Genomic DNA, 22,921 nt, shown 5'->3' with positions numbered 1-22,921 from the left:
ATTATTAACATCAATAATTATTTAATGATTAGTAATATTATTATTAAGAATGACAAAATACTTATTTAGAAGAATATCATGCAGTTTTAGGAGATTGTTGAAGTCCTGCAGTTTCCTTCTATGTGGATAGAAGTCATGATAAGTGCAGTAATAGGTAGGTGGAGATAGATCTGTGGAGACTATCATGCTGAGTGACGTTAATCAGAGGGAGAGACCAGACAGAGAATGATGTCTTTTGTATGCAGGATATAAGGAAATGTAGTAGGGGGATAATTCATGCCCAAAGACAATAGAAACCCTGCACCAGAGAACTACAGCAGGAAGCTTGCTGCTGGGGTATAGTTAGGGAAGTCAGGGAAGGTTCAATACTACTTTGCTAGAGAGAAGTGATTACCCTGGATGAGGTAAATGGTATAAAGTAAGGGAGCTGAATGGTATCAAGTAGGTATAAACTGCTTGCATAGAGGGAGGCAAGGAGGCAGGAAGAAAACTGGGGACATTGGTGGAGGCAAGTGATCACTGGTGAAGAGATTAGTTTTGGGTTACTGTAAGATTGATATTCAATCATGAATGATTTTATAACTTGGAAATTCACAATGATTTGATAAAAAAGTTTAAGGAATGAAAGAAGGGGATATCATGGTATATTACGTAGACAGTAATAGAGTAATGGACTATTCTTTTATGAAAAAGCAACAGGTAACTTTGAAAACCACAATTTGTTAAAGTTCACCATAAAAAATAGGTAACCTGAGTAGCCCTATGTTATACTAAAGTCTTTTTAAAAAAATAAAATAGAAGGTAAAAACAGGCTTTATTTGGAAGTTCTGAGGAAGGATTGAGGAAGGCAGGGAGGGAAAGAATTAGAGAGGGATGGGGGTAGGGAGCATGTAATACACTCAAAGGATACAGGCTTCTCCAGTGTGGAGAGAGTCCCCGTAACATCGCAGCATTAGATATGAAAATACATATCTCAAGAGGAGAGATGTGGGAGACACATATGCTCGGGCAGCACGTGCTCAGGCACCATGTGCATGCCAGAAAAAATGTATATATATATATTTTCATTATAAATAGGAGTCTACTCACTTTGAAAATTAACAGTTACATGGATGAAACTCAAAATTATTACGTCAATGCTAGAGTGCAGATTAAAATGACTGTACAGTGTATGACTTAATTTTTTTTGTATGGAAGAGAAAGTAAACTATGGTTACTTGGGAGGTGATTAAGGAGGGAAATAGACATTGAAGAAACAGTTTCATTATCTTGTTTGTGATGGTCCATTCATAGTGGATGTATATATGGAAGCCCATATAAATGGATGGAAGCCCATATAAATCGTACACTTTATAAGTTATATTGTTTAACAGCTACATATTTTATAAAGAACAGTAGTGTTTGGGTATTTGGGTAATTTTTATATGTGATGATTAAATAATTTTGGCTTTTCGGTGATTGACTAATAAAACATACTTGCTTGTATTCTCTGGTATACATTCTCCTTCCCTTTCGAGAGCCCAGCAAGCTACCAAGCATATCCCGCCCACACAAAAGAGCCTGGCAAGCTCCCTGTGGCATATTTGATATGCCAAATACAGTAACAATAACAGATCTCATTCCCTTGACCCTGAAAGAGCCTCCAATCCTTGGGAAAGACTAAGGGGAGGCTGCTAAAATCTCAGGGCTGGGACAAATGGATACGTTACTGGTGCAAATCAATGAACGATGGGATGATAGTGATACAGTGACTCTTAGTGAATATTTAAACAACAAATATCTGTCTAATTGGAAATGGAAACATTTACAGGGGTTGCATAATGTTAAGAGTTCCTAATGTAGTCTATGTGTTTTTTTTTTCTTACCAGACATCCCCCATCTGAGACCAAAGCCAGTGTACATTACTACAACTAGAGACAATGAAAATATTTACAGTACAAAAATCCCATACATGGCAGCTCGTGTTGTTTTTATTAAGTGGATTGTAACTTTCTTTTTGGATAAGAAGTATCTGACTGCAGCACAAAACACTAAAAATGGAGTTGATGGATTGCCTAAAATAATACAGGTATGTCATTCATTAAAAAAATTTCTTAATACCTAATAATGTCAACACACACCAAGTAATTGATTATTAGCAGTACTGCTTCTCACAGGTTGTTGTTTATAGGGACTTGAATACTTTTCATGCTCTGTGTATAATGTTGAGTTAGAAGTGCTTGCTTGGGGCATTGCTGTGACAGTAATCTTATAGATGCGGGAAACTTTTGAGGAGAGGGCTAGTATGTGGAAACTCCTGGCTTTCTCTTATTTTCTTTTCTTCACTCAAGTACCAGTGACCTCTAGCATAACTCGGAATGCTGACTGGTTGAGACTTTTTGGAAAACAATATGGACAGTCCTTCAAAAACTAGAAATTGAGCTTCCACATGACCTCGCAACACCACTTCTGGGAGTATATATCCCGATGGTGCAAAAAAGCACAGTAGAAATGACATCTGCACCTCTATGTTCATCGCAGCACTGTTCACAATAGCCAGAATCTGGAAACAATCCAAGTGCCTGAGAACAAACAACTGGTTAAAGAAACTTTGGTACATCTACACAATGGAATACTGTGCAGCTGTTAGGAAAGACGAAGTCATGAAATTTGCTTATAAGTGGATGGTCATAAAGAAGATCATGCTAAGTGAAATGAGTCAGAAAGAGAGGGAAATACATAGAATGTCTGCACTCATTTGTGGAATATAGCACTGTAGCACTATCGTCCTGTTGTTCATCGATTTGCTCTAGTGGGCACCAGTAATGTCTCCATTGTGAGACTTGTTACTGTTTTTGGCATACTAAATGCACCACAGGTAGCTTGCCAGGCTCTGCCGTGTGGGCGGGATACTCGGTAGCTTGCTGGGCTCTCCGAGAGGGATGGAGGAATTGAACCCAGGTCAGCCATGTGCAAGGCAAACGCCCTACCCGCTATGCTATTGCTCCATAGCATAATATGAGACTGACACCCAAGGACAGCAGACACAAGGGCCAGGAAGATTGCTCCATAGTTGGAATCCTGCCTTATGAGCTGGGGGAGAAGGAAGCTGGAATAGAGAAGGGCTCACTAAGTCAATGATGGTTGGAGGGATCATTCAGGATGGGAGATGTGTGACGAAGGTAAATAAAGAACCAAACATGATAACCTCTCAATATCTGTATTACAAACCATAATGCCCCAAAGTACAGAAAGTATGGGGCAAATTGTCTGCCATAGAGGCAGGGGGTGGAATGGAAGGGGGGATATACTGGGGACATTGGTGGTGGGGAATGTGCACTGGTGAAGGGATGGATATTTGATCATTGTCACGGTGATTCAATAAAAGAAATAAAGGGATAAAGAATTTGTGTTATATACACTTAGTGGAATACTACTCAGTTATAAGAAAAGGTAAAATTTTACAGTTTGCTGCGTCTTGGATGAAATTGGAGAATCCCATGCCAAAGTGAGTTAAAAACACACAGATAATCTCATTCATATTCAGTGTTTAAGGAAACAAATTGTTAGACACCCCCCAGTGGAAACAAATTCTGAGGCATGATCAGTGAAGCTGGGAACTGGGGAGGCTAAGGGGACAGGAGAGAACGGTCTTAGGACAGTAGTTAGTAAATCTTGACACACTGATGGAGGGATTGGTGTAGCAGAACTGAATTTAGTGACCAATAGTATTATAAACCTCAGTTAAAAAGGTAAGAAGAGGGAAAAGGTTGATCAAAATAATTTCGAATGCTTGGGGACTTGCATGACAGAATAGCAGATAGGGTATTTCCTTGCATGAGTCTGACCCAAATTCAACCCCCCAGTACCACATATGATCCCCTCTGCTCTGCCAGAAGTAAACCCTGAGTGTCATCAGGTGTAGCCTAAAAAGACAAAGTTTTTTGATTTAAATATTTTATGTTACAACAAATGTAAATAGACTAAATTCTTTAATTAAATAAAAAGGCCATCTACATATAAAGCTTGTTGAAATGGTAGGACATCTGGTAAATTAATCACACTTAGTGATATGATAACTCTTTTCAGGTCTGGGCAGAAGGGCTTTGGGTCACACCTGACCATGCTCAGGGCTTGTTCATAGCTCTGTGCTCAGGGGTCACTTTGACACCACCTTCCATATATGATGCCAGGTACCAAATCCTGGTCAATCATGTGTGAGACTAAATGCCTACTATACCAGCTTTCTGGCCCAAATAAATTACTTTAAATTTAATTTTAATTTTTTCAGTGTTTTGGGGGTACATTGGTTTATGAGAGTATAAATGTTATGTTTTAGAGGGTACCATATTACTATGGGTTCCCATCATCATGGGGCCTGTGTGGACTTTTCCACAGCCCCCTGAATCCTTTCAGCCCTCTTGCTCCCCTTGGTAATCTCTGTTTTCAGAACCTTAAGTTTTTTTTTTTAAAAAAAACTATTGGATTTTTATTCTTTCTTTGCTTTGTTTCTTTTTATTTTACATATAAGTGATATTCTTCAGTGTTTATCATTTGGTGGGGAGGGGCAAGGGGAGATACCTTGGGTCACACTTGGCTGTGCTCAGAGTTTACTCCTGACCAGGGTCACTCCTGGCATTTTTCAGGAAACCAGACTGGGCAAAAGACAGTCTGGGCTGGCCACATTCAAGGCAAGTGCCTGGTCAGCTGTCTTTGTTATTTTGGTTTATTTCACTTAGCACGATTACCTTCAGTTCCATTCATGTTATATCAAAAGGTAAGCTTTTACTTTTTTAGTAGCTGAATAATAGTATTCTGCGAGTATCTACCCTGTCACTGGACACTTGGATTATTTCCGTATTTTAGCTATTGTAAATAGTATTGCAGTAAACATAGGTGTGCATATATCTTTTTAAATTTCTGCATTTGTGTTTTTGAGTAAATACTTCGGACTATCATTTCTTGCTAGATAATGTTAGTAATATTTTTAATTTTTTAAATAAACAAGATTCTATGATAATTCTTTGGTTACACCATTAAAACAACCAGTTCTACTAATTTTGAGTTAACTATTCAATCCAGTCACAGGGTGATTTTTCTGAAATTGTAACTCCTGGGATAAACTTCTTAAAAAGTGAATTACACAAATGAACAGTTCTACATATTTTTGTGCATTGTACAAACTCATTGGTTTGTATTCCACTACACTAGTATCCTCTGCCTTCTAAAGCTTTACCAAGACCAAAGCAGGCTGCCTCCGGGAGTGAAAGTGAGGCATAGCAGAGGAATTGAGGGATGTTGGGTAGCAGTAATAGGCTGGTGTCTGTTTCCTCTGGTCTCCTGCCCTCTTTGGCATTGCCTTTCTTTGGCCTGAGCCTGAGGACAAACAAGTCTGAGTAAGAGTGGTGGGTTGAGAAGACATCAAAGTGATGGGAAAGGCAGATAGAAATACTGGCAGTCTGTATTCTGTGACTTACTGAGCCCTGGCTGTGCACTTCTGATCTAAGTGGATGTATGCTTCACTAAGTCTTCATCATATGCCCCAAAGTAAAAGTCATCTTTGTGTTTACCACAAGAATTAATTAGTACTAAATTATAGTCAAGATCCAGCTGATTGTAGTGGATGGAAAATGGACCTCTCTCCGCAGTTAATTCTTATTCATTTTATTATGGTTAATCCTTACAAAAGAGAAGAGTGATGAGAAGATTTGAATTTTACATTTGTTTTCTCCCTCAACACTTACAAAAATTATAAATGTGTGACAAAACATATAGATGGTTTTTGTCCGGTTTTTGGAGTGGTGACTTTTGCAGAAGGAGTATGGACTAGAGGAAGCTAAGAAAGCATTGTATTATTGATAGAAGTAGTTTCCATTATATATATATGTGCATATATATATACATATATATACGTAATAAGGAAACACATATATATAATAAGGAAAAAATTTAATCAGTGGAGAAGAGCCAAAATCAGTGTTAAATTTTCTGAGTCACTGCATAAATTATGTTTCTCTGTGTTCCTAAAGCCTTCTAAATATTTTAAGTTTTACACATATTTTTGTTAAATTTAATCTGAGATTCTGAATATAAAACATAGATCATGGTTCTTCAATAAAATATCTTTTAAAGATCTTAGCACTTGGGCTTCAAGCCCGTGTTCTCTCTTGAGCACATGTTTCTTTCTCTCTTCTGCTTCTTAAACTCTTGTTAACAATGTATTCTCTCTCTGTCTCTGTCTCTCTGTGTCTGTCTGTCCGTCTCTCTCTGTATTTTGAGTCCATACCTGGCTATGCTCAGGGCTTACTTCTGGCTCTACCCTCAGCAGTCACTCCTGGCCATGCTTGGGGGACCATATGGAGGGCCAAACAAGGATTGGCTGCATGAAAGGCAAACTCCCTACTTGCTCTACTCTCTCTCTGGCTTCTATATTCTCTCTTGAATGTATCTCTGTCTCCTTTCTCTCTGTGGTCTCATATAGTCTTTTGAATCAAATGATGCCTCCCAACATTTTATCTACAGAATATCCACTGAATTTTAAGTCTCCTTAAATTATAAGTGCTGAAATGTAGAGGCCAAATGTGATGATAATAGAAATTTGTTCACACACAGTAATTCATTCTCTGATTTTATAAATATAAATAAAACTTTTTGGGTTGATAACATTTCATGGCCTTCCTCCCTGTGAAAATTTGGCTGCGTTTCTGTTAAAATAATTGTGCTGGGGATTATGTTAGTTGATTAATTAGAATTTTGTTATTTTCAAATCCTGGAGCTCTTATGCTTCCAGGAGTGGTTTCAGCCTGTTCAACACGGGTGATGGTAAGCAGTGTTTTTTTTAAAATAAGACATGTCTTCAGTTTTGTGCGTATTTAATCTTGAATGTTGACGGATACTCATAAGTATTGATTACTTTTTTCTAGACTGTTGGTGTTGGCATGGCTCAGGATAGGGCACCAGAGCTGGATGGTGGCATGCCCGAGCCGGACAAAAGCCATTCTAACAGCAGTACCTTGTCAGACCGAAGGCTCAGCAATTCCAGCCTTTGTAGCATTGAAGAAGAGCACAGAAGTGTGTATGAGATGGTGCAACAGATTCTCTTATCAACACGAGGTTATGTCAACTTTGTGAATGAAGTATTTCGTCAGGTTGGTGTCTGCACAAGTGTGTTGTTATAAACTCACAAAATTTCAGAGTTCTATTCTTGCACTTTTACTCATAATTCTCCACTAAATGGTATTGAGTTGGTCTGAAGTACAGAACTGAATAATGATCCCTCAAATTTTCTTTTTAATTTGCTGTATGCAGTGTTGTGATTTTTAATTTTTATTTTGTAAATTCCTTACATGTGGAGAAAAAGTTCTATGTTGGAAAAAATCACCTCATAAGTATCTTCATGTTTCCACGATAAGGTTTGAACCTGGCAGATGGAATGAAAGCTGCTTCTTGTTATCTATAACTACATTAGTGTAGACTTGCAGGCGTTCTCAGTGAGGTGGGGAGGAGAGAGGAAGTAGCCTTGAGAGGTGGGAGTGCTGCCACCTTTCTCTTTACCCACCTCCAAGCAAAATGCCGAGAAGGGTCACGCCTAGCAAAGTCTGCCATGAGGCCCTGTGCACTTTGCTGCTTCATGTCCCTGTTCTGTGAGGCCCTCGCATACTCCCCTCGGTTCCACTTGGTCCCTGGGGTGCAGGTTGCCTTCGCTGCTTCACCATGGGGACCTGGGGGAGCTGTGGATGCAGGCCAGAATGGGGTGCTGGAAAGTCCGAACTCTGCCTCGCCTTTTCTCAGGCCTTTTGTCAACCCTTTCAGGAAAGAATTTCAGGAGGAGACTCATAGTTAAATGAAATAGTTTTATTTAGGAAAGTATGAGGGAAGTAGGGGGGGCGAGCGAAGAGCAGAGGAGAGAAGCAAGAGATGCTGTGTGCTCGAGGGAGAACATGGGGTTCTGTCGGAGAGAATTCCGAATGACTTTGAAGATGTCGTTTTACTTGGTTATATTCATAATTGCCTTGCTTCCTCGTATTAATTGGGAATTAATTGAGGGATTTTCATGGGGAGAAGCTTTGAATGTCTGCTGCCCTTTTTAATATTCTTATAGCTCTTTATCCTGCATTTCAAATATCTCCTCCTTCTAAATGGGTATATTTCAGTGGGCTCCATGCCTTTGGGCTGGCTTGGCGACTGGACACAGCAACTTAATTCACATTCTCAAGGCTATGTCTGCTTCCCTGCAACAAAACCCAGCTCTTCTGCTGTTCCCAAGGTCCAAGGGAGCTGTCCACCAAGCTGAAGCATTTTTTGTTTTGTTTTTTTTCCAAAAAAGCAGCACTTTTCTGGCAAAGACCCGAGGCATATACAGTTGATAGAAATTTATTGCCTAAGGAGGAAAATATGGATAAAGAAAAAAATGAAAGAAGGAGCTAAGGCAGAAATGTTGAAAACAGACTTATGGTGGAAACTGTCATGGGTGAGGAAATGTTGGAAAGAGCAGAAGTGCAAACCATAGGTGTAAGAGAACAGTCACGAGATCAGAGACTAGGACAATGATGGGAACCCATGCGAGATCAGAGACTAGGACAATGATGGGAACCCATGACCGACAAACGAGCTGATTCTGCTCCTTGGGGACACTAGGCAGTGTCTGGGAACATATCACCACTGGGGAGGAGACAGTGCTACCAGTATGTAATGGTTAATGTCTAGGGATGCCGTAGATAGGCTCTGAGCACAGAACAGTCCTTGTCTCCCTTCGCCTCCCCCATACTTCAGCCCAATCCATGGTAAATAGTCTGCGGTTCCAAAAGTCCTGAATCCTGCTCTGGGTAATGACAGAGGAGTCAGAACCATCAGTGATGTTGAGAAGATCGCAGTTCCATGGTGTAGGAGAGAGCCAGGGACTATTGCAATTTGGTCCCGGGGCTGTGGAAGTTGGAGAACATGGATGGCTCTTTTGTGTACTCTGGGTGAGGAGTAGTTTAGGAGAACACTCAAAGAGATGGTGAACTCTTGCATGGCAGAGAGCAGTTTCTGTTGAGGAGAATCCTATCCTATGTGAGACATGCATATGTGCTATAAAGAACTTTGAAGATTTTAGCATAGTGAATAATTAACCTTTTTACTTGTAAGACTAGTGAGTTTTGAAAATTAACCAAGAATGCAAATGCTAATATAAGTCACAGCAGTCTCTTGGTTTTACCATATTCTGTATTTGTCATGAATAAATGTAAGAAGATGTTCAAGGTGCTGGAGTGATAGTACAGCAGGTAGTACTGTACTGTGGAATCCCCAGCATCCCATAGGGTACCCACGAGCTGCCAGAAATAATTCCTTAGTGCAGAGTCAGGAGTAACCCCTAAGCATCACTTGGTGACCCAAAAAAAGCCCAAAAAAACCCAAAGGATTGTAGGTGTGTGTGCCCCAAACAGCAGAGGCAGAGTCCAGATCACCGAACTCCATTCTTCATTTGTCATTTTTGATTGATTTTTTCATTTCCACCCTGATGCTTTCTTATGCTTTGCTGACTTACTTGTGTCAGCATTTCTTTGAACATCTTCATAGTGTCACTAAAGACACTTTCTCATTGTGTTAGACCTTCAGTGATACTGCTTTCAGTCAATGAGCTTGAGGGCCTTCTAAGTGCTTTCCCTGTTGTTTTTCTGCTGTTCTTTTGCTGGGGGTGAGTCTTTGGAGTAACCCCCCTTGAAAGATACTGCAGCATTAAGCTGGAGCTTGCTCTCTGTCTTATCTGCCCATCCTCACAGAATGATAGGAAAAATAATTGAGCAGCATATAATTTGTTGAGTAGCTGTGTTGCATTTCTCTGGCCTCACACTTAAGGAGCTGAGCTGTGGTGGGAACCCTTCATGTGCTGTGGCTCCGGTGTGGAGGCTGCTGGGACCCATCCAGTAGGGGGAGGCCCTGCTTCCCATTCCAGACCGGGCTTAACCATGTCAGCTGGAGACAGGGCCTCCCCTGAGATAGTGGAGCAATAAGCAGAAGGCTCAATGTTTTAGTGAATTTTTAAAAAACTTTATTTGAACACCCTGGTTTACAACGCTGTTCATAAGACAGTTAGGAGCTTTCCGTGGTCCAGTCCCACCACCATTGGGCCTTCCCTCCACCATTGTTCCATTTTCCCAACACCCTCCAAGCCTGTTTCCTTAATAGGCACATGATACTTTGTTTTATATGGTTTGTTACAGCCAAATAGATAAGGGACTTAGTAAAAGTCCTTCAGCAAAAGGAAATATGTGAAAATTTTTATATCTCACCCCTGAGTTAAGTCTTTTCTGAGGATTTACTTAAAAAGCTTTTTGCTGCTAGTTGAACCTTGAATGTTGTTTTTATTTCTTGGGTTCGTGGGTTTCTGTGTTACTCTCCTGTCTAATCTCATGTGCTTCTACTGGGATTTCAGTGTTGTGGAGTTTGCAGGTGTCCAGGAGCTTTAGGCTCTGTGAACTGGGTCTATAGAGTCTCATTGAAGCTATGCAGCTGGGCCGTTGGTGTGGCGGCAGCTGTCTGGGCTTCTGCAGGTGGGCTCTCGGCCCGCCCCCTACCCAGGGTGCCTCAGGGTTTCTAGATGGTGTCTGTGAATTGGAGCTCCATGGCCTGCATCTCCGAGGAGCTTTAGATTCTGAATCTGAAGGGAAGGGTGTGTGGAGGGTCAACATGGCAGTGAGGGAAGCTTGAACTCTAAGACCCCAGAGTTCCCAACACCAGAGTCCCGGAAATGTTCCCAGTTCGGTGCATCTGCAGTGACTCTCTGTGAAGTCCAAGGGCTGGGCTGGGTGCAGGGCAGGGACTCGCTGCCTCCCTCCTGCGGCCACCCCAGGGTTCTCAGCCCGGACACTGGTGTGTCCATGACTCTCAGCAGCTTGGCCTGCATCTCCTCAGAGATTTAGTTTGTGAATCTGAAGAGCAGGACCCGTGGGTGAGTGAGCATGGCAGTAGTGGTGGGATGTGGTGAAGTTTTAGTGAATTTTAATAACAGAGCTGAAGTATATCTGACTTGATTTTAGCACATAAAAAGTGCAGCTGAAAAAATTGTTGAAGTTAAAATCTTTATTTACCTACAATAAATACTAATTCCCAAAAGACTTATATATAATAAAAAGATTTAATATATTAAAATATAAAATAATTTTAACTACATGCTATAATTTTAGATATTTTTATTCATTTATTATAAAACATGAAGAAATTAACCATCTTATATGTTCTACGACCTCTTTTTATCTGCTTATTTGATTGTGTTATAAATTCATATTATAAATTTATCATCACTTAGAGTTGTTTCAAGATTCAAATATAAAATATTAGTAGTTAGTCTTGGTTTGTTTAGTTGGATTAGTTTCTCCTGTTATCCATAGTCCTAAAATACTTTTATTGATTGACTTCTTGGGTGATCCTTTTGTCACTGAGAAATGTTTTCAGTCTTGAGAACTCTGTTCTCATAGTCCTTTTATAATGGAGAATAACCTGTGAAGGCAGTTAAACTGGGTAATTATTTTGGATTACTTAGCCACTCAGAATTTTTGTAGATACAAAAAAAAAAAAAAGGAAAGGGGAAGTTTGCAAGGATTTAAGTTATACATTTAAAACTTTTGGAATAAATACTTTTGGAATGCATAATGTATGTTCATAACATTTTGTTTATATTTTTTATAAAAATGTTATTCAGTATTAACAGTACTACATCTTGTCAATGTCTTTTGCTAGCATTGGTATTTATTTGAACTCAGCATGTGTGCTAGTGTCTAGCAACTGGCTCTCAAAAAAGGAAGGAAGGAAGGAAGGAAGGAAGGAAAGGAAGGAAGGAAGGAAGGAAGGAAGGAAGGAAGGAAGGAAGGAAGGAAGGAAGGAAGGGAAGGAAAAGGGGTGAGGAAGGGAAGGAAAGGGAGAGAGGAAGGTAGGAAAGGAGTGGTCGAGGGGAAGAGAAGGGAAGGAAACTGAAAGAAAAGGAAAAAATGAGAAGGTGAGGGGAAGAAAGGAAGGAGGAAGGAGAAAATGGAATAAAAGAAAGGTAAGGAGAAGGAAAAAGTAAAAGGAAAAATTTAAACAACCAAAAAAGAAAAGCCCCATTTCATAATATATCCCAACTTCCGCGGTATAAATGCTCCCACATGATCAGTTTTGACTACCATATGATATTATTGAACATAAAGCTATGAAATTGTGTGTAAAATGGTTACCACTAAATGTACCAGTTAGTATGTCTATTATATTTTTAGTATATTTATTGTTTGGAATTTCCCAATTCAGTTATCCACATAGCTGATTAAAATATCTACATAGGTTTACATTTTGGTTATTTTTGTGTTAAAGTCATTCAGGATATAGAACTTATTTTATAATTCCGTTAATTATAATTTATAATTATAATTTTATAATTCTCAATTAAGAAGGTTTTATTCCTCACATAAGTTTAATGTATACAAAGTTTGTGACCTTGTGTAGCTGATGAAGAATTTTTGTGTATCAATGGAAAGAGTTAAATTTTGATGGCCATTGGAATTCTGTGTCATGTGGTACTGTAGCTCTGAGCTTGTATTTTGTTAAAGGGAGTTTTCACTTCTTATTTTAGGCATTTTTGTTGCCTTCCTGTGATATAGCTGTAACAAGAAAAGTAGTTCAAGTATATAGAAAATGGATTCTCCAGGACAAGCCTGTATTCATGGAAGAACCGGATAAAAATGACATTGCTCAGGAAGAAGCTGAAAAATTAGGATTTACAGAATCAAAGGAGGTAATATTTTATCATTTATTTAAATCATTTGTTATGTATATTATGTATACTAGGTCAGTCACAGATTTTGTTCAGGAGACACAGTAGGCTGGCAGATCTCCCTCTCCCTCTCCCTCTCCCTCCGTCTCCCCCTCCCCCCCCCTCTCTCTTTCCGTTCTATGCAAGCCTGTTTCAGTGAAACTGCTACTCAGGATCATTGGTCATCTCCTTACCTTAGGCAAGATTGCACAAGCATTGCACCTTTCTTTTCACTGTCTGATGTGACTTGTTTCATTAGCCATCATATCTTACTGTGACACTAAAAACATCATTGACACATCTTTGATATGCTTAAGTATCATTTGAGACAGTATGTTTAAAATGTTTTGGCACATTTCTCTTATGTAGTGGCCTGTCCCAGAAGCAGTTGGGGTACTACATGTTGAAAAGACTAAATCAGTAGCCAATGATCTTTTCAGTAAAGCCTCGGGGTGCAGGTGGGGCGTGGTCTTGAAAGTTGCTGCTGTCTTAATGAACCTCTAGGTTCTGTTAGATAAAACTGGAGGTTGTGTAAGTCTAAAAGGAAAGAATGGTCCTCTTTCTGTAACACAGAGGAATCAAGCCTTAATTATAGTCCTAGCATTCCATTTTCAAATTTAATTAGATAAGTTATTTCTAAATTTGGATGTTTGCAATTGTAGCAAGCTTTCAAAAATATTTATGACTAAGATACTATTACTTTTAAATATATAGTTCTGATTTAATTAATTTGTGTGCTTTAGTTATTTGGGGGCCATACCCAATATGCTCAGTGCTTCTAGCTCTGTACTCAGGGATCACTCTTGGTGGTTCTTGGATACTATGTATGATGCTGGGGATAGAACCCTAAAACCCTTGGCTCTGCTGTGTGTAAGGCACGTGCCCTACCCACTGTTCTCTCTGTCCCCAGTTTTGACTTTTCATTATCAGTGAAATCATGTCAGTAACTAGTCCCAGTATCAAAATTAATAAGCAAATGTAATTGTTAGTGCATTAGGTTAATATGTATATTATGTGCTAATTCAGTAGGACAGACATTATTTCTTCCACTAATATATACTATGTAAGTATTAGCGATGAGAAGGTGTGCAAATAGATAAAAGAGTTTCTTTGTTGCAGTCTATATTCTCATGAATCCTGGATAATGGAGGGAATTAAATGTGTAGCATATGAGTCTTTCATTCTGTTAACTGCTGTTTTTTACAGACGGCTTCTGAAAGTTCCCGTCATAAGCGATCTTCCAGTTGGGGGCGAACATACTCATTCACTAGCGCAGTAAACCGAGGCTGTGTGGCCGAAGAGGAGAACAAGAATGTGAAGGCTGGGTGCCAGGCTATGCTGCAGGTACAATGGCACAGCTGGAGCCGGTCTCAGCAGTTGCTTTACTGGGAGTAATATTGATGGTTTTTGATCCACCAGTAAGAAAGCTCTTATACTCTTATTTTAAGTTTTCTATTTTGGAAGTGGGGACAGGTGGGAGGTTTTCTTTCTGTTTTCCCATCTTCAATTTGTAAAGACTTTAGCTGTCAAAGGAGACAGCTGAACTGGCTACAGTTCTTCCGGAGGGATTTTTATATAGTGAATATAAAAAGGTCGATTTCAACCTTTAAAGTATCTTCTGGAGAAATATGGGTAGTTGTTTACTTGGATTATTATTATCAGGCAAACTAGTAACTATATAATTTTATAAATAATTCTCTTAAAATTTGCCTGTTTATGAAGGCAAATGCTTAACAGAAATTTTTTTTTTGGGGTTTTGGGTCACACCTTGTGATGTACAGGGGTTGCTCCTGGCTCTGCATTCAGGAATTATCCCTGGTGCTGCTCAGGGAACCATATGGGTTGCTGGGAATCAAACCCGGGTCAGCCACATGCAAGGCAAATGTCCTACCCGATGTGCTATCACTCTAGCCCCTAAACTGAAATCTTCAGTTATTTATCTGAAAATATGTATGACATAGACTTGATACCATTTGTGAACACTGGAGAGAACAGCTTTATCTCCTTACCTCAGCATTTTTTCTCGGAAATGGGAGTTGTAAATTACTTCTGGGGGCTATTCAGTTTGAAAGTCATTACAAATGTAAGCAAAAAAACAGTGTCTCTGCTTCCCCCCTCTCTGGCCAGATAGCAGATGTACCAGAGGAAATTCCTGCCAGCCAGTCATGCTTTCTTTTCACCACATCCTTGTCAAAACTGATTGCTTGAAATCTTTTTGATGTTCGCCATTCCCTTGTGAGGTGATATCTCATCGTCATTTTAATTTACATTTTCCTGATAATAATTGTTGAGACTTATTGTTAGGAAAATACTTTCTACTCTTTGTATCCCTGTTAGCCACTTTGTGTCTGCTTTAAAGAAGTATCTCTCCAACTTCTCTCCCCATTTTGGTTTTGTTCTTGTTGTTTAGCTTTGCAATTACTTTATCACTTGTATCACTTGTAGTCGCGTTGATCTTCGATTTGCTCGAGCAGGCGCCAGTAACATCTCCATTAGTCCCTGTCTCGAGCTAGTGTAGCCCAGTGATACCTGCTCGCTCCAGGAATGGAAAGAGCTTCAAATCGTTCATTCAGAGATTTGATGAAGAAATCTGACCATCTAGTTGGAGGGTGGCCACGAGGTCTTCTGACGTCCCATGGAATCCAGTCTGTAATAGCTCTAGTCCAACAGCCGTCTCTGAATCACATTACATGACCGGCCCATCTGACTTTTGATGCCTTGGCAAACGAGACAGCATCCCTGATTTTTGACCATCGACGGAGATCAGAACTCAGGATTCCTTCTCTCACTTGAGTGAGACATGACATTCCCAGCATAGCTCTTTCAATTCCTCTTTGGGATACCCTAATAGCATTGTCATCCTGCTTGCGTAGGGTCCAGGTCTCTGAGGCATATGTTACTGCAGGAAGAACGGTGGTATCGAAAAGATGTGCCCGGAGTCCGAGCTTCTTTGTTCTCTTAACCACCTCTTCGACGCTCTTGAAGGCATTCCATGCTGCTGTCTTCCTCTTGCACAGTTCTGGCACCAAGTTGTTCCTCATGTTGATTTCTCGACCCAGGTACACATAGCTGCTGCATTTGGAGATGTTCGTTCCATTGAGAGCAAGTGGAGCTTCAGGGACCAGTTCGTTTTTCATGAACATGGTCTTGTTGAGATTCAGCTGCAATCTGACCTTTCTACACATGAGTTCGAAGTCGGCCAGCATTTGTGCCCCTTGGCTAATGTCTTATACCGTTAAACGTTAATGTTTAACGTTATAAGAACGATGCCATCAGCGAAGCAGAGGTGGTGTAATTGCCGACTGTCTATCTTCACTCCCATTCCTTCCCATTCCAGTCGTCGCATGATGTTCTCAAGGGCGGCACTGAAGAGTTTCGGTGAAATGGTATCACCCTGCCGTACCCCTCTCTTTACATCAATGATCACTTCCTTGTAGAATGGTGAGATCCTGGTGGTGAATTCACAATACAGCTCTCGGAGGATTTTGATATACTGAGTTTGAACTCCGTGTTTGGCCAGGGCTTCGATGACCGCCTCAGTCTCAACAGAATCGAAGGCCTTCTTTAAGTCGATGAACGGTAGACAGAGCAGCATCTTGAACTCTCGAGAAACTTCAATGAGTTTGGTCACTGTGTGGATATGGTCTATCATGCTGAATCCTCTTCGGAACCCAGCTTACTTGCATGGTTGTCCTTCGTCTAGTGTTCTGCCTATTCTATTCAGGAAAGCTGTGCAGAGATGCGATAAAGGAAGACTTCAAAGAGAGAAGAGCAGCAGTGTTGGCCAGTGCAGCAGAAGCCGGGAAAACTACTCGCAATGTTCACCTGTCCACCAACTATAAGACCAAGATGACTGCCCTCCAACATCCCGATGGATCTATCACATCCTCCAGAAAGGCAATGGAGAAAATTATTCACGACTTCTACTCGGATCTCTTTGACAGCCATGTCCACCTGCCCACATACCAAATTCCACAGGATGGATATGTCATTCCCAACGTTCTCCCTTCTGAAATCCGACACGCCATTTCGCTGGTAAAGATGCGAACAGCACCTAGTCCGGACAAGGTCAGACCCGAACACCTGAAGAATCTGCCGTCAGTACTCATCAATACACTGGCCCGACTCCACACACTACCTGTCTGAATGAATGCAAGGTTCCATCCCAGTGGAAAACCAGTAGGACCGTTCTGTTGTACAAGAAGGGAGACATCCACGACATCGGCAACTATGGCCCAATCTGCCTGTTGTCTGTCCTCTACAAGTTGTTCAGCCGTGACATCCTGAATTACTTTATATATCTTGGATATTGGCTCTTTGTCAGATATGTGATTTGTATATATTTTCTCCCATTCTGTAGGGTATCTTTTGATTTGTCATAGTGCCTTTCACATGTATCTCATGTTCTTTTCACTTTTTAATTTTTTTCCCTTTTTTATTTTTTGTTGATTATGTCATACATTCATGACTCACATTTTGATTTCTTTCATTCTATGGAGAGTCCTGCCTAAAGTATTTCTTAGCTCAGCCACTGTGCTCTTTATCTTCTTCATTCCTATTTCACTGTTCTTTTTTTTTTTTTTTTTTTTTGCCTCTAAACTTATTGATGGTCTCTTCCACTGATTTATTCAGTTCTTGAACATCAGAAAGAGTCTTCTTTTAAATCTTACTTGGGCAGTTTAGAAAGTTTGGTATGGTTGAAGATCTTTGTGGACTTTTGTTTCTATCCATCACTATGCCTGTATTCCACTCCATACCCTCTATCCGGTTATTTCTGGTGCTTCGTGGTAGAAGAAAGCGGTTCTCCGAGTTCAAGTTGGCTTGAGATGGTGCATGTACCTCTGAGTTTGTTTGGGCCTAGATGGCATTTGTGGGAATTTGTGCTTCTAAGTGTCCTGCGTATGCTGTTAGTGCTGAGTTCTAGATGGTCTGGGCTTTGGCCCAGGGTTCACAGTTTCTAGGCAAAGTGACCAGGCTGAGCAGTGATTTGGGTCATTTATGCCTGTGTGCATAATAGCTCTTTAGGAACACGGTATTCTTTGTAGCTAATTAGCAAAGGAGGTGGTTGTACTTCTGTTTCTGTCTACACTTACAGAGCTGAAGTTGTGAAGACCTGGGTAGCACCCCGTGATGTGATGATGCAGTTGTTTAGTATGTCCATGGTACAAAAAGTGTTTTGGGGGTGGGTGGTGCAGTTGGGGGTTATATCTATATGTGCTTAGGGCTTGCTCCTGGCTCTGTGCTCCGGGATCACTCCAAGCAGTGTTCAGTGGGGTGCTCTAGATTGAACCCAGGTCAGCTGCATGCAAGGTTAGCACCCTACCTGCCATACTATCACCTAGGCCCTCATGCAACAAGTTAAATTGGGTTACAAGGATCTAGTAACTCTTGGTTTGGTCATGTAGGTTCTTTCACTAAAAAATATCTTCAGGGGCTGGAGTGATAGCACAGCAGGTAGGGCATTTGCCTTGCACGCGGCCGACCCGGGTTCGAATCCCAGCATCCCATATGGTCCCCTGAGCACCGCCAGGAGTAATTCCTGAGTGAAGAGCCAGGAGTAACCCCTATGCATCGCCGGGTGTGACCCAAAAAACAAAAAACAAAATAAAATAAAATAAAATATCTTGAATGTATATTGATGCTACTAGCACTGCACTGTAGCACTGTTGTCCTGTTGTTTATTGATTTGCTCGAGCGGGCACCAGTAATCTCTCCATTGTGAGACTTGTTAACTGTTTTTGGCATATCGAATACACCACGAGTAGCTTGCCAGGCTCTGCCATGCGGATGAGATACTCTCGGTAGCTTGCCGGGCTCTCCTAGAGGGACGGAGGAATCGAACCCAGGTTGGCCATGTGCAAGGCAAACGCCCTGCCTGCTGTGCTGTCACTCCAGTCCTTAATTGAAATAACTCACAGTTGATTCATTGGTGGAGTGAAACTAATATTGTCTTTAGGCAAAATTTGTTCATACATACTGGTGCTGGGAAATTACACTGGTCGAGGGATGGGTGTCAGAACATTATATGACTGAAGCCCAATCATGAACAGCTTTGCAAATAAATAAATGTAAAAGAAAAATTTTGTTCATACTTACATGTTTGGGCTGGAGCAGTAGCACAGCAGGTAGGGCATTTGCTTTGCACGCAGCTGACCCGGGTTCGATTCCTCTGCCCCTCCCGGAGAGCCCTGCAAGCTACCTTGAGTAGCTCGCCTGCATGGCAGAGCCTGGCAAGCTACCCGTGGCATATTAAATATGCCAAAAACAGTAACAAGTTTCACAATGGAGACATTACTGGTGCCCGCTCGAGCAACAGGATGACAGTGACAATGACTTACATATTTATTTATATTTTATAATGTAAAATGTGTTGATTTTAAGGTATTTTTGACAAATGCTGCAAACGTCTTTCTGCTGGAGCCTTGTGCCGAAGTCCCCGTGCTCTTGAAAGAACAAGTTGATGCTTGTAAAGCTGTTCTGATCATCTTCAGGCGAATGATAATGGAGCTCACAATGAATAAAAAGACATGGTAAGTTTAATTGGTATTACTACTGTACAGTAATTGTTTCTGCTTTGAAACATAATAATTAAGATATTAAAACCTCTATTAATTAGATGACTTTACAAAGTTAATAACAAATTGACTGTAAGACTTTTGTTATTAACCAAAAAGATGGTACTTGTCATTAGCTTTATTATTATGATTTTAATGTTGCTATTCGTTTTGGCAGTTGTTAGATCTATTAAGAAATCTGCATAAAAGTTATTGGAAAGAAGATGAGTTGTTTTGATTCTAGGTTCTAGGTTCTAATCTCATGTCTGCCAAACCTGGTTCTGTGTCCTTGAGAGAATGACCTTGTTTTATGAGTCTCTTCCCTAATCCTTATTACCTTGCATAGCTGTCATAATAATCAGTTGGGTTTTTGAGGATTTATGATTATCTGTCCAAGAGGGAGGGAAATATAAAAGTCTGGACTGATATGCCCTTTGTAATCAAGTGAGCATCAACTTAGTCCCACACTAAAACTAAAATGTCATCTAATTAATATTCATTTGCTCATGTAGACTGTCTACAATTGCCAAATACTTGATTTTTAAATTTTGAGTGAGGAGATTACTAGAGGGACAGGAAGTTATAAGCTACCACTGTCCCCTTTTTTTTAAAATAATTTAAAAAATTTATTGTTTCATTTTATTTGCCAGTAAGGAACTTGGATTGGCAAATTTTCTTAAAATGATAGTTGGATTTTACTTAGTTTTAAATGTCTAATAATGGTTATTTCTATCAATAATTTTTTTAATCCATTGTCAGAGCTAAATTTGACTTCAGGCTTGAAACACTAAAGGCAAAGCATGAAACTTGTGCTAAGGTATTTCTAGTATGAGCCACTACTGTAAAATTGTGCCAGTACCCTAATTTTGATAATTTGAGAAATACAGAAAGTAGTTTGTAGGAAATGTATATTAAAAAAGGGACGATTTACAAGTTAAGGTGTTTTTTATTAATTTAGTTTTATATCATAATGCATTTGCTAAAACATAAATTTTAATATCTAAGGCAACTTAGAGGTGCTTTTTCAGCTTTTAATTTTTTAATTTAATTTTGAGCTATTCTTGTAAACTGGTTGGTGTAGAGAACTGGAAAGGCCCGGGATTCAGGAATGAAATTTGGATTGGAAATGCAGGGCCCGATTGGTGTGCACATAACCATTGCAGCCCTGGGTTCAGTTCCACCTTCCCCACGTGTGGATGAGAGAAAAGGAGCACCTAGGACAGAATACTGAGAAATACCAGCATTTGCTAAAGGAGAAACAGATGCAGAAATAAAGAAGGAATTTCACTGGTAGTAGCAATAATAGTTACTATTTATTGAGGGCATTTTGCGTGCTAGATCTATGTTGTCCATTACAGTTGCTGCCAGCCACTGTGACAATAGATTGCTAGAAACTATAATATACCTCAATTAAAGGACTAAAAGGAAAATAAAACAAAAAATCTTCATAAGCACAGAATTCCATTAGTTGTTACAAATCTGAGATATTAATTCATTTTGAAAAGCACTTTAGATAATAAATGATCAGAACTACTAAATTTAGTGGCTTCTTTAAGATGTTCTTACGTAAACTGTTTTTAGCCTTCATTTTTATTAGATTTTTTAAATAATACCGTAAAGATAATAAGTGGATTTTGTGTTTGTGTTTTCCTTCCTGGCTATTTCTTTATCACTGCAGCCTAGGAGTTGGCTCCTGAAATACACTTCTTGGCAGCACACTAGAGAGCCTCTGTGCCACTTCGTACCTTGGCATCAGAGACAGTTGCTCTGCCTGCCTCTGAGATGCCCGTCTAGCCTATCCTCTGCGTCTCCCTCCTACCACACTCAGACTTCTGACCTAGCTGTCAGTTTGTCCCCTGAGTCTTCTCTCCCTTGACTCTCCAGCCAGAAGCCCCTTCACACTAGCATTTGTGGTACCCTCCTTACTGGAAATCCATGGGGGTCTGTATTCCCAAGCCTATTCTGATTACTCTCTTCAGATGTCCTCTAGTCAGGAGGAATTCTTTCTGCAGTTGGTAGAGATTAGAGAAATGAAATCAGATGATTGAGGTCGCAAAGACCTCCAGACTATTGGGTCCAGCTCTTTACTGTCAAAGATGAGGATGGATGGGTGCATAAGAATTGTCCTGCATCCTGTGAGAATGTTTCTGCAATCTCCCCCTACTGCATGCCATAACCATTGAAAGAGGAGGCCTCCGTTTACCCCTCCCAGCTATTGTGAGCAATCCTCCTTATTTCTCTCTCTCTTTCTTTCTTTCTTTCTTTCTTTCTTTCTTTCTTTCTTTCTTTCTTTCTTTCTTTCTTTCTTTCTTTCTTTCTTTCTTTCTTTCTTTCTTCTTTCTTTCTTTCTTTCTTTCTTTCTTTCTTTCTTTCTTTCTTTCTTTCTTTCTTTCTTTCTTTCTTTCTTTCTTTCTTTCTCTCTCCCTCTCTCCCTCCCTCTCTCCCTCCCTCTCTTTCTTTCTTTCTTTCTTTCTTTCTTTCTTTCTTTCTTTCTTTCTTTCTTTCTTTCTTTCTTTCTTTCTTTCTTTCTTTCTTTCTTTCTTTCTTTCTTTCTTTCTTTCTTTCTTTCTTTCTTTCTCTCTCTCTCTCTCTCTCTCTCTCTCATAAAATGCCCCAGAGCGTAGGTTCACAGGGAGGTCAAGATAATGGGAAATACCTAAGTCAAATGACCAGACAAGGATCTGTTAGATCTTCACATCCTCTGTATATTTACCAAGAGCCCATTTTTCATTTAAAAGGGTCCACAGCCTGAATTCATAATAGAGGAAAATGTAGGCAAAATCCTCCATGACTTTGAAGCTAAAAGCATCTTTAAGGATGAAACACCACTACCAAGCAAGTGGAAACAAACTTAAACAAATGTGACTACACTAAACAAAGGTGCTTCTGCATCTCAAAAGAAGTAGTGACCAAAATACAGAGTCCACTGAATGGAAAAAATATTTACTCAATATCCACCAGATAAGGTATTAGTATCCAGAATTTACAAGATTTTTTTATTATTATTATTGTTATTGTTATTTAGTGAGTCACCGTGAGGGTACAGTTACAGATTCATATATTTTATGCTTGTTTTTCCCTCTGCAATGTTCAGGAGCCCATCCCTCCACCAGTGTCCATTCTCCACCACCAATGAATCCAGTATCCCTCCCACCCCCCAGTCCCATCCTCCCAACCCCACCCCGCATCTGTGGCAGGGCATTCCAATATGTTCTCTCTCTCTCTCTCCTTTTGGGTGTTGTGGTCTGAAATAGGGGCATTGAGTGGTCATCATGTTCAGTCACTAGTCCACTTTCAGCACGCATTTCCCTTACTACAAGGGATCTCCAATCACTTACTTAGTGTTCCCTTCTCCATTCGGTATGACATTCCCCAGAGTGTGAGACCAAGTTCCAAACTATGGAGTCAACCTCCTGGTATTATATACTACTAATCTTGGGTATTAGTCTCCTACTCTGCCATTTTATATTCCACAGATGAGTGCAATCTTTCTATGCCTGTCCCTCTCTTTCTGGCTCATTTCACTTAGCATGATACTTTCCATGTTGATCCACTTATATGCAAAATTCATGACTTCATCTTTTCTAACAGCTGCATAGTATTCCACTGTATAGATGTACCA

General features: G+C 40.1%; 1 protein-coding gene across 3 annotated transcripts in view; it reads left to right on the top strand.

The window, feature by feature from the left end:
• RALGAPA2 (Ral GTPase activating protein catalytic subunit alpha 2) overlaps window positions 1–22,921 on the top strand; it is a 352,948-nt gene that overhangs the window by 88,686 nt on the left and 241,341 nt on the right. For all 3 annotated transcript variants that reach the window (XM_055131128.1, XM_055131127.1, XM_055131129.1), the window contains exons 9-13: window positions 1,869–2,068; window positions 6,903–7,127; window positions 12,566–12,727; window positions 13,952–14,089; window positions 19,127–19,275. In XM_055131128.1, the coding sequence (XP_054987103.1) occupies window positions 1,869–2,068; window positions 6,903–7,127; window positions 12,566–12,727; window positions 13,952–14,089; window positions 19,127–19,275 (874 nt within the window). The remainder of the gene's footprint in view (window positions 1–1,868; window positions 2,069–6,902; window positions 7,128–12,565; window positions 12,728–13,951; window positions 14,090–19,126; window positions 19,276–22,921) is intronic.

Source organism: Sorex araneus, chromosome 3 (genome assembly GCF_027595985.1).
Source record: "Sorex araneus isolate mSorAra2 chromosome 3, mSorAra2.pri, whole genome shotgun sequence".
NCBI lineage: Eukaryota > Metazoa > Chordata > Mammalia > Eulipotyphla > Soricidae > Sorex > Sorex araneus.
Note: the sequence above shows the minus strand (reverse complement) of the source record. Positions and strands in the feature narration are given on the sequence as shown.